This window comes from Pelodiscus sinensis, chromosome 28 (genome assembly GCF_052426305.1).
Source record: "Pelodiscus sinensis isolate ZL-2025 chromosome 28, ASM5242630v1, whole genome shotgun sequence".
Lineage (NCBI taxonomy): Eukaryota > Metazoa > Chordata > Testudines > Trionychidae > Pelodiscus > Pelodiscus sinensis.
Window position 1 is genome coordinate 7,159,220 of NC_143079.1, and position 12,206 is coordinate 7,171,425.

Consider the following 12,206-nt stretch of genomic DNA (forward strand, 5'->3'; position numbering starts at 1 on the left):
TGACCCACAGAAAAAAATCAGTTGGGCCCAGGCTAGTGGATTTTGTGTGCTCCAGCAGGGGCACCAGCGTCAGCTCCCCAATGCTGAGGGAGAGCCCCGCAAGCCTCAGAGACCAGATCCAGGCAAGCCTTAGCTTCCCCACTGCAGCTTTAGGCTATTGAATTCTATTAAGCATATCGCTCAGTTTCAATTAATATACCACTGAAGGAGTCAAGGGGAGGAGTACACTTAACCCCTGGAGGGTGCACCTCGCCCGGCGCTTTAAGAATTGCCTCTTACTTTCCTCCTATGCTGGACCCATAGCATCTTAGCTGGGTGGGAACAGGAATCGCTGCTCAGGGACGGGCCCCCCACGGCACAGCAAGTTAGCGACAGAAGCAGAACCTGGCGGCTCTTAACCTGTGGCACCTGCTGCCTGTCCTAGCGATACCTGGCTTTAGAACAGCGCTGCTTCCCGCAAGGTTCTGCTCACCTATATGGCAATCGTGCATCCAGATGCGCGTGCCGTCGTATTGGCACTTGCAGCTCATCACGTTGTTGGTATAATCCGATTCCGCAACGTCATAGTTGGGGTTAATCCTCACCTGGAGAAAGGGTAAAAAACATCATGGAAATGTTGAACGATGCTCTGGGAACTGTAACTGGCGTAGAAAATGGTCTTTGTGCAGAGTCCTGTTACGTGGCTAGGGCCGCAAGGTTCTCCAGGAATGCAAGAAATTAAGACGCGCAGGCCAGCATACAAAAAAGCATGCCATTTCCCCTATGACTTTTCAGCTTCTGTTTTCTGCCCAGCTGTATTGGTAAGTCCTGTAAGTATTGGTAAGTTCTGTAAAACTCTTTGCTATATCACAAGTGGTTTCCGTGGACACAGAAAATGTTTCACAGGGAGGATGATTTTTCACATTTGATGGCACTACTATTCACATGCGGGACAGTGCCCACAAGAAGCGAGTATTGCACGCCCCGATTGAAGACACTGTGCATGCCTCAAAACTAACACAACCAAATAAAGTGAGTAAATTACTCCTCTCTGCCAGTGTATTCAGGGGAGACTTCGTTGCATTTAATGGGGCAGCTGTCGCTACAAAAAGCCTTCTCTCCGCTCTAACGTATGTGGAAGGTTTTAGCTTTTTCAGCCTTTACGTGGTTGGTTTTCATTTCAGTCCACAATAGGAAGTGAAAGTAGCATAAAGGGAAGGTGACTGAGGTAGCCCCCATATTCATAGAATCATAGAACCACAGAACTGGAAGAGACCCCAGAAAGTCATCAAGTCCAGCCCCCTGCTGTAGGCAGGACCAATCCCAACTAAATCAATCCAGCCAGGGCTTTGTCAAGCCGAGACTTAAACACCTCTAGGGATGGAGACTCCACTACTTCCCTAGGTAACCCATTCCAGTGCTTCACCACCCTCTTAGTGAGATAGTTTTTCCTAATATCCAACCTGGACCTCTCCCATCACAACTTAGACCATTGCTCCTTGTTCTGCCATCTGTCACTACTGAGAACAGCCTCTCTCCATCCTCTTTGGAACCTCCCTTCAGGAAGTTGAAGGCTGCTATCAAATCCCCCCTCCCTCTTCTCTTCTGCAGACTAAACAGACCCAAGTCCCTCAGCCTCTCCTCATAAGTCATATGCTCCAGCCCCCTCATCATTTTGGTTGCCCTCCGCAACATTACAGCTGCAAAGAGTGCTTGGGAATGGTCTGGCTTCTTTTCACTAATGGAACCACCCCCATGCAGACAATGCTATTGGTGTGTGTGGAGGGGGGTGGATAGTTTGTCCTCCTAAAACTACTTATGCATTTCTTGTAGAAAGCTGGACCAGTACAGTATTCAAAATAAGGTGCCGATGCAAATGATTTGCAAATGATTTCATGTCTGTCTAGTGCAGTGGTTCCCAAACTTTTTGGCATCACGCCCCCTTTTTGATTTTTGAAAAACCCTCACTTCCTACCCCCAACAGCAAAACTTGTTGAGCCAAAAAAAAAAAAAAAAGGAACTGACTGGGGCAGCTTGCCTCATGGCCCCCCTGGAATTTCTTCACGCCCCCCCAGTTTGGGAACCCATGGTCTAGTGTGACTGGCCCTGCTACCTTGAGCTGACCTGAAAAAGTCACCTAAACTGGATAGAAAGGTGACCAGTTGTTTTGCTAGACAGCAGTAGACAAGAGACCTCAGTTTCCCACATCGCAGTCCCCATGTACCATGAATATGTAAGATCCTGGCGGGACGTCGGTAATGTCGATCCACTGGCAGTCAATATCATGCCGATAGACATCCCAGCAACCAACGGTGATTCCTTGCTCCCCAAAATTAGCGCAGAGGTACTCTTTCTTCACACCTAGCGAGGAAAGAGGGGTGGATCCAGAGTACAGGTCAGATCACAACGGGTACAGTTCCTCCACGGAGACACAGTGCTCCGGAGGCGAATGTTATATTTGGGGTAGTGCTTCCATCCCAAAGCGCCGAATAAACTCGAAGGCCCCTGAAAAGCAGCGCCTTCTGGGGTGGAAATGCGGGGGTATTTGTGACTGCAGGGCGCAATGCTACAATTTCCATGCCTGTGCATATTTTTTCCATCCCTGGGGCAGAGTACATTTTTTTAAGGCATGTGCAAATGTGCACCCGCAGCAAAACCACAAAGCCCTCGCTGTGGGCACTGTGCTAATCAGCGTTCCAATCTTGCCTGAGTGGCCACACAGCTTACAGGGAACACTGGTTCTGTGTCCTTTTGGAATTCCGAGGGGGGATGTTTTAGGACATCGGAATGTAAATACGTGAGTTGGAATGTATCCAGGAGAGAAGGTTAGCACTTCTCAGGTAGGAAGTATCGGTGTTTTTTTAACTCCCTCAAGAGACTTTAAAGTTTCCTCCAAAATGTTACAGCTATAACAGTTCCTGAGCCATGAAGTCTACAGGGGTGGGTACAGGTGCCAATGCCTGGGGACAAGTATATAGAATATATTTTCGCTACCTAATCGCCCAAGTCTGCATCTTAGAAGTATCAGAACTGTCAGGCCGGATTTTCAAAACACACAATGAGCTAAATTCTTTTTAAAAATCTGTCTCCAGAAGCTCGTCATTCTTAGGCTATGTCTGCACTGCCCCTCTCTTGCGCAAAAACATATGCAAATGAAGTGAAGCGTGGAATATCGCTGCACCTCATTTGCATAATTAATGAGGCGCTGTGTTTGCGCAAGAGACTTTTGCGCAAAAAGGAGCTGTGTAGACGTTTCCTTTCTGCGCAAAACCCCCCTCTTGTGCAAGAGCCGTTCTTCTGGAAGAAAATGCGGAAGAACGGCTCTTGCGCAAGAGGGGGCGTTTTGCGCAAAAAGGAACTGTGTAGACAGCTGCTTTTTGTGCAAAAATGGAGCCTCATTAATTATGCAAATGAGGCGCAGCGATATTCCACGCTTTGCCTCATTTGCATATGTGTTTGCGCAAGAGAGGGGCAGTGTAGATGTAGCCTTAGTGAAATGGTATTAGGACCCTTTTGCAAGCACCTATGGACGTCAGCTTATCGAAGGCCAGGAAGCATTGTTCTCCTCAGCCTTAAGAACAATCGCTGCTCTTGGAGGCGCAAGTCTGGATTCTCCCGGCTAAGGGAATGGCTGTGTCTGTGTGGCCGGGTTGCCAGTCGAGTCCCGGCACAGACTTCCCGCACTACGTGGCTAGAGCGCGGTTACCTTGTTCGCACTCGGTGTCTTCCAAACAGAAACTGGCTTTGTGTCCTTCCGCCACCTTGGTACCGTTGAGGTTCAGCAGATCGTAGTGTGTGAAAACCTCCATGCTGTGATAGTGGCTGAGACACACAAAGACACAACAGGCTTTAGTTAGCATGGCTGCCATCTTAAAAACCCCGTGTCATCCCTAAAGAGGAAGGGTTAACCTATGGGATTAACTCCCTGATCTGCAGCCACAGGCCTATAGAATCATAGAACACTAGAACGGGAAGGGGCCGCTAGAGGGCATCGAGTCAAGACCCCTGCCCTCACGGCAGGACCCAGGCATCTTAGGGGACCTTGGGCAAGTCAGACTCTGAGCCTCCGTTCTCCTGTAAAACCGGGATAAACGCTTCCCTTCCTCATCAGGATGTCGTGAGGATCAACACATTAAACAGCTGATGGCTGAGCATGATGGGCCTACGCGTGCATCTCAGCCAGAATACCCCCCTCGTTCAGAGGGTACCCACCATACTCGGCCTACCCATCCAGTGCGTGGGATTTTTCTCTGTTAAAAATAACCCTGGCAGGACACTAACAGCGGCAAGGAGCACGTTTCTTTGAGCTCGTTTCACTCGGCTCCAAACAGGCTAGTTGGGTTCAGTTACATGGTCTGTCCGATCGTTTTAACGAGCTGCCGGTAGAGTCGGCGTCCTCCAGTCTGCGCAGCTAGCTGACGAGTTTCAGCTCCGTGCAGCGTCACTGTCGTTGTGGATTTTGTGTGTGTGTGTGTGTGTGTGTCTGTGTGTCGGAGAGCGATGCCCGCTCCCCAGCCATGGCACCGCTTGGGTTGTGCTGGTCCCAGAATGAATTCCCTGCAGGGCGCCACTGGTTCAGCAAAGTACATGGTTAAACTGGAGCACGTGCTTAAGTCCAGCGGAAGCCAGCGGGACGTGTGTGTAAGTGCTCTGCTGAATGCAGAGGGACGTAAGCATGTGCTTAACGTTAAGCATGGGCTTAGCTCAGTCAGGGCTTAATCACTTGGGGCTTGACAGATCAGAATGTATCCCCCGTCCCGTCCTGGGAACCAGCGGTAGAGCTGTGTTGCTAGAACACGGTTGTTGCTAGCATAGATGCAACTAGGGATGTGGAAGGTTAACTGGTTATCCAGTTATGAGCATCACCTGCACCCTCAGTTATCGTGGTGGTGAGCACTGGGCCCCAAATCTTGCCAGGTGGTCCCTGCAAGCAGATCAGTGTTGAACCCCATTGATTTCGGGAGTACATTGAATGGGCCCAGGGATCCGTCTGTACAGAACCGATAGCAGTGTTGGGACAGCTGCGCAGAGCCTAATTCAAACCATCCTGCTGGAGCGTGGTTTAGGGTTTAACGGAAAGCAGAACTAGCTGGCTGGCTGTACAAATAAATCAAGGCTGCTCAGTAAACGGTGCTACTTAATACGTCCTGTCAGATGTTTGCCACACCAGTCTGGGTGTGTATTCATTTAACTCAAATGTGCTTACAGAAGCAACAAAGGCATTTTTTCCTATAGGAAACCCCCCTCCCACCTTCCAAAATTGCTGTCATTGAAATCACTGCCAAATGTTCTTAAGTTTCCCTTCACCTGGACATTAGTGGCTTTTCCTCATTTTTGTCCTGTGCCTATGTCCAAAACCTGCTGAACAGAGGCTTACAGTAACACACTAAGGTGTCTGGAAAAAAAAAAAAAAAAAAGAGAATTCTGTGGTGGCCAAAGCTATTGATTTTGAAGTCGTCTATTTTGGCTGCTTCCCCTGAAAAAAAAAAAAAGTCGTGGGTCTGACTCAGGTCTTAAAATATGTCTGCCTCATTCAAACTGGTGTTTATATTACAGTGTTTACTGGCTGGAAAGATGGAGGAGGAATGGAGTTCATGTTCCTCTGTGTAAACAGAATCCGGTCTCAAGCACACCGATAGCCTCACGCCTCTTCCTTGCCTCATTTTGTTGAAGACCTCTTCAAGAAAATACAGAGTGGTGCTGCTTCTGAGCTGCCCGTCTCATTGCTTAGATTCGATTGGGCCATACGTGATATTAGCCCCTATGTAATAATAGGGATATTTCATAGTATAGCCACCTTGAGAAACAGCCAACTTCTGAAGCCTGAAGAACAGAGCCGGCAAGCCATGTGTAGGACCACGTAGGGTCTGGAAGCTGTTGGAGTGGGTCAGTTAGAAGAGTCCCTTTGCAAGGTGCTGTCTTGCTGAAGCATCTAGTCTTCCCAAGTGATCTCACCCTATAATTGCTCACTTCTGGTTTGGCAGATGGTAGAAACCTGTCTCCAGTAGGGTACCAAAAGCTACGGCACAAGGGCATGCGGGTTTCCTCTCTATTGGAAAACCACAAGCCGGTTTCCCTTTCCATCTACCATGCAGGGTCTCCTGTTCATTTTGGGCATGTCTAGACTTGCTTTTGCTTTCAAAAGAAGATGTGCAAATTTGGCGCAAATTTGCATATCTTCTTCTGATCGCTTTTTCGAAAGAGCTTCTTTTGAAAAAGAAAGTAGTCTAGACACGGTTCTCTCGAGGAAAAAAACCCCTTTTTCGAAAGATCCGTTATTCCTACAAATATGAGGTGTGCACGGTTGCTTCTGACAAAGTGGGTCTTTGCCCACAGAAGCTTATGCTCCAATGAATCTGTTAGTCTATAAAGTGCCACAGGACTTCTTGTTGTTTTTGAAAATATTTGGTTTGCTTAGTCTAGAGAAGACTGAGGGCGGGAGAGGGAGGGAGGCTAACCAGGAGCGACTTGAGGTGGGCTGCGGCAGCTGGCAGAGTGATGTCATCATCGGGCATCCCGCTGAAGGCGGCACCCTAGGCGATGGCCGAGTCGGTCTATAGTCACGGGCCGCTCCTGAGGCTGTTTTCAAATTGTTACAAGGAGGAGAGAGAAAAACTGTTCTCCTTAATCTGAGGCTAGGACAAGAAGCAATGGGCTTCCATTGGAGTTGGACATTAGGAGATTCTTCCTGTCGGTGGTTAAGCGCTGGAATAAATTGTTTACAGAGGTGTGGACTTTCCATCATGCAAGTTTTAAAGAGTAGGTTAGATAAACACTTGTCAGGGATGGACCAGATAATACTTAGTCCTGCTGTGAGTGCAGAGGACTAGACTAGAAAACCTGAGGTCTCATCCAGTCCTAGGATTCTTGGTTTAGAACAAAGATTATGTGCCCTTTGCATAATCCATGAGACGATAAGGAATTTTACCCAGGAACATCTCAGTGCAGGCTACTTCTGGTGTTCTTCAGTAACTGATTTCTCAGTAACGCAAGCCACGACAAGATTCTAAGCAATTGTGCTACCTGGCTGCAGTGATATACTGTAATAAACAGTATATTTATTTACTATTGGCTGGAATCATAAGTGCTCTAGTGTGTGTCATAGGCCCTCTACTGTTAAGGAGAGTCTCCTTTAGCTCTAGGCCTGTGCTTTTGATGCAGATGGAGTTGATTTCTATCCCAGCTGTCTCCATGAAGCCTGCATAGCTGTGGCGTGCGGGGCAGTGATACGGGCACCGATATCTACAAGAGGCCAGTGAGTGCTCTTTGTGGGTCTCAGTTCATTTCCTCCTGGACACGGGCCTGTCTGCAGCAAGGATCAGCCGCGCGGGAGTGTGCGTTCGGACTGCGAAACTGGCGCACTCACTTGTGACAGTCGTGCCACACCCAGGCGTGGCGGCCGTTCTTGGGGCGGAAGTCTGCCTGCCCGTTGTTGTGGATCTGGGAGGAGAAGCGGAGGAGCCGCCTGTGCCCGGAGGAGATGGATGTGTTGACGGCTGAGGTGGCCAGGCAGTTCTCCTCGAGCGCGCACTGCAGCATGATCATCGGGCGGTCCTCCACGTAGGCGGTTCGCTGCACCACTTCGGCATTGATCACCAGGTCCGAGGCAGCTGGGGGTGGGGAAAAGAAAAAAGGAGAATGCCTTGAGAGCGATCCATGCCAGCGCAGTGGCGTGCCACTCATGTCACACTCCCCTAGCAGCTGTTGACAGAGCTGCCCCTTTGTATGCTCCGAGAGAGGGCAGCACAAACTCTGCATGGTTTGAAGCCAAGGTTTGCTGTACAAGATACCATACACCAGGTAAGGAGCAGTGGCAAACACGTGGGTTTGGAGGAGGAGGAGAAACAGGGCATGTGGGATATAGGAGGCTGTTTCAAACCCAAGGGCTGCATCTAGACTGACATGATTTTGCAGAAATACTTTTAACGGAAAAGTTTTTCTGTTAAAAGTATTTCCGCAAAAGTGCGTCTAGATTGGCACGGATGCTTTTGCAGAAAAGCATCCGTGGTCAGTCTAGATGCGATTTTGCGCAAGAAAGCCCCGATCGCCATTTTAGCCAGCGGGGCTTTTTTGTGCAAAACAGTTCTTCCCTGTCTACACTGGCCCTCTTGCGCAAGAGGGCTTTTTCCCGAGCGGGAGCGTGAAAGTATTTGCGCAAGAAGCACTGATTTTATACATACAAAGTCAGTGCTCTTGCGCAAATTCAAGCGGCCAGTGTAGACAGCTGGCAAGTTTTTGTGCAAAAGCAGCTGCTTTTGCGCAAGATCTTGCCAGTATAGACGCACCAAAGGGGTAAAGCCAAGCCAGGGAGAGGAGGGAGAAAGTGATTATAGAGGAGCAGAGGATGGATTGAAAGTAGAGAGTGAAGAAGGGGCATGAGAGAGAAAGAAGAAAATCAATTAACTGAACACCAGATAGAAAACTAAGTCTCTACCAATGTTCCCTCGAAGTTTTTCCATCTATGTGCAGAATACATTTTGTTCTGTGCACCCAGGCATGTGCAGATGTGCACCACCAAATAGAAGCATATGCTGCTGGCTGTGGTCAGCTGTGGGTGCTCTGCCAGTCAGCTGGGCGGCATGTGAATCTCTCCTGGGTGGCTGTCCAAGTGCTTACAGGAAACGCTGGTCCCTACCATTGTGCTTGGAACACTTAACTCTTTATTCACCAATCAGTTGCTTCTGAAGTTTGCCAGCAAGTTAAACCAGCTTTCTGGCCCAACTGATGGGCATGAGCCTCCCTCTTTCCTCCCACACAACCCAAGAGAGGCCCTTGATCCGTGCCCCTTTTCCGTGGCTCTCGACCACACAAAGGAGAAACTCCAGCAACTCACTGTCTGTGCAGGAAATCCCTGCAGCATAAGGACCACCACCTCTGGGGCACAACACCTGGGCGCCATCGTGCCGGCATTGCGCCAGCGTCATCTCCGTCCCAGAGCACTTCACGCCGCTCATGACCACGTCGTGGGCGCTGACGTCACCGTACCAGTACCACGTTTCCTAGGGAGACGGACGGAGATGGGTCGGTTGGTGCCCGGGGCTGGCGGTGACCGAGCGGCAGGGGCGCGTGGCTCCTCGTAGGGCGGACGCCCCGGCCTGGGTCAGAGGAGGGCAGACCCCGCCGGTGGATTCTGAGATGCAAGTTAGCAACAAATCCCGAAAAGCCCCCTGGAGTAAATGGCTAGTGTGGACAAGGCAGACTGTGGCATGCGACAGCAGCAGGGTTTGGGGCCAGTGAAATGCACGTTTGCAGCTCATATTGGGAAGGAGCAGATGAGCCCTTTTCCTCTGCCTGGAGAGGTGGTGCCCCCCTCAAAGCAAATCATTTGGAGCCAACCAGTTCTGAAAGAGCAATGGCCAACTAGCCACGCTCCACCGGCCAAATAGCCCCATGTGGCTAGCGGGCTGGACGCCACGGACTTAGAGGCAATGCTTATTTGCGGAGCTCTCAGAAGTCCCCATCTCTGTCGTTTTGGGGCAGATGGATTGTTTCAGAAATCAGGTCAGCTGGTTAATGTGCAGCTGCACAGGGGAGACCCGGGTTTGAATCCTGGGTCAAGATTTCCGAAAGGGACCGGTGGTTTTGGTTGCTAAGCTTGAATCACCTTAAAGGGGACTGATTTTCAGAAGTGAGGGAGGGTGCTCAGCACAGTGCCAAAACTCAGCTCCCTTTCCCTTTAAGTGCTCACAAGTTGGGCAGCCAAAAGCACCAGTCAGATTTGAAAACCTCTTCCCCGGCCTTCAAAGACGAAGGCGATAATCACAGTCCTGAGAGCATATGGTTCAGCATTGCTTCTGTGTTAACCACAGTCGTGTAAGCCTGCTGATAGGCCCTGCCCCTTCTGCCCGAGGCCCCGCCCCTTCTGCCTGAGGCCCCGCCCCTTCCAGGGACCTGCGGAAGCATTAGTCAGGAGCCATTTCTCGTTTAATGAGCTGGCTGGGAATTCTGTTTCAGACTGGTACCTGAGTGTCTGAGCAGCCGCTGCTGTGCAGGAAGCTACAAAACCATGTCACCGTCCGTGGCGTGAAAGGGGAATTAGTGCCCATTATTAGGGGGAAAAGTTCTTTTTCCCTTTTGAAAAGGAGGAAACAATAACACGCTCGCTCTCTAAACATCTAACAATATTCCCTGACATCCTGGTGCTCCAGCTGTGGCTGTAAACGCACTGTCCCATTAAATCTTATAGTAGGGGCCTGCTAGAGCTTTTCACCCTGGTCAGAGATGGGGCTCTTCAGTCACAGGTTAACAGCAAGTTGCCCTGACACAGACACAAGATTTCATGTCCTCAGTCAATAGAACTCTCTATTTGTGCACGAGTGTGCACTCCGCCCTCGTGATAGGGGTGTTGCACTATACCAGCCTGAATTCACTCCGTTGTGCATCAATCCGTGCAGTGTAGATAGAACCACTGTGTAGCAATCCCTATAAAATGAACTGGAATTGTTACTGGTGGTACTATAGAAAATGGCGCATCCTGCTTTTTGTGGCTGTGGTGAAGCCATTCGGCTAGCTGAGCCAATCCGATACCTGTCTGCTGATAATACCAAATACTTTACAGGAACAAAAAGCACGGTATAGACTTTTAACTAGTTAATCTTCACAACTGCCTGGGAGATGTTAGCTGCGCTATAGAGACAGGGGAAACAGAGGTACAATTTAACTGAGGTTAAATGACTTGCCAAAGGCCATCCAATGACTAAGTTGCAGAGAAGAGAATAAAAGTGAAGGGATCTGACACCCAGTCCCCTGTTCTCAGGCAAGCAATGACACTTCCTTCCCAGAGCTGAGAGTAGACCCCTAGGCTGTGTCTACACTGGGCCGCTTATTCCGGAAAAGCAGTCGCTTTTCTGGAATAACTTGCCAGCTGTCTACACTGGCCACTTGCTTTTCCGGAAAAGCAATGACGATCTACTGTAAAATTGTCAGTGTTTTTCCAGAAAAACTATGCTGCTCCCATTCGGGCAAAAGTCCTTTTCCGGAAAAACTGTTCCGGAAAAGGGCCAGTGTAGACAGCACAGTAGTGTTTTCGGCAAAAAAGCCCCGATCGCGAAAATGACAATCGGGGCTTTTTTCCGGAAAAGCGTGTCTACATTGGCCACGGACGCTTTTCCGGAAAAAGTGCTTTTCCGGAAAAGCATCCTGCCAATGTAGACGTGCTTTTTCCGGAAATACTTATAACGGAAAACTGTTCCGTTTTAAGCATTTCCGGAAAAGGGTGCCAGTGTAGACGTAGCCCTAGAGTATATGGCTCAGAGTTAAACGTGGCTCCCCTTGTTTGTGGTTATGTTTAAATTCCGCTTTGCTGCAGTCCGACTCTGCGTCCACCTCTCCCCCCAGCCTGACCCGTCCAGTTTATGAATTCATCCTCTCAGTCTATTGGGATGGGAGCCCAGCAAATAAACCACAGCTGCCTCGCAATGTCTGCACTTCGGGGAGGATGCTCCAGCCGGAGTCCAGATTGCTGCAGTGTGACTAGGAGAGAGACAACTCGGAGCCAGGCTGGCCCGGGGAGAGGCAGAGATGCTGCCAGCTGGAAAATGGGATTCAGCGGCGGGTTGAGAAGCACCAGCCTTCTGGTCAGAAACGAACTGGTGAAATGCCTCTGGGAGGAGCCATGGATTGAAGGGCTGAGCCTTAAGCCCTCAACTCCCCAAAGCTCCAACGTGGCACAGGCCGGGAGAGCAGCTTGCTGTATCCCAATATTGTGAAGTCCTGTGTGCTAGGAACCAGACAGGGAGGGGCGCGTCTCCCAGGGGTGGAGTGGGCTAGAACCCAGGCTTCCTGAGCTGAGATTTTCTAAGCAGTTCACAGGAGTTGGAATTAACGGGCCATGTGTGGACAGCTCTGAAGATCTCATCCCTCAGCCTACTTCCACCGCTGTGACTCTGGGCTCAGTTTGCCTAAAACAGATATTGTACATTTTACAGCCTCACAGGGCACTTACGAGACTCAGTGGTTTAAGAGGCAGGAGGGTCTAGCTCCGAAAGCCCCCATTTGGGTCTCGAAAAGATCTAGATTCAGTTTCTGGCTCTGCTTCTCGCTTCCCGTGACACCACGGGCAAGTCACAATCTCTTCAGTCCCTGCCTGTAAGAGACAGCTGATGTTTCCTCTTCCTCTCTCTTTCTTATTAAAACGGAAAGCTTTTCAGGGACGGCACTGTCTCTTACTATGGGCACCTCCAAGCACATCCCCCCATCTTGCTACTGTGGAGATCTGCAGGGGAAAG

General features: G+C 49.9%; 1 protein-coding gene across 1 annotated transcript in view; it reads right to left on the minus strand.

Annotated features, from left to right (window-relative positions):
* LOXL2 (lysyl oxidase like 2) overlaps window positions 1-12,206 on the minus strand; it is an 89,896-nt gene that overhangs the window by 5,063 nt on the left and 72,627 nt on the right. The window contains exons 9-13 of the mRNA XM_075910805.2: window positions 8,813-8,978; window positions 7,346-7,589; window positions 3,686-3,801; window positions 2,204-2,340; window positions 473-584 (exon numbers count right to left, since the gene is read on the minus strand). Of these exons, the coding sequence (XP_075766920.1) occupies window positions 473-584; window positions 2,204-2,340; window positions 3,686-3,801; window positions 7,346-7,589; window positions 8,813-8,978 (775 nt within the window). The remainder of the gene's footprint in view (window positions 1-472; window positions 585-2,203; window positions 2,341-3,685; window positions 3,802-7,345; window positions 7,590-8,812; window positions 8,979-12,206) is intronic.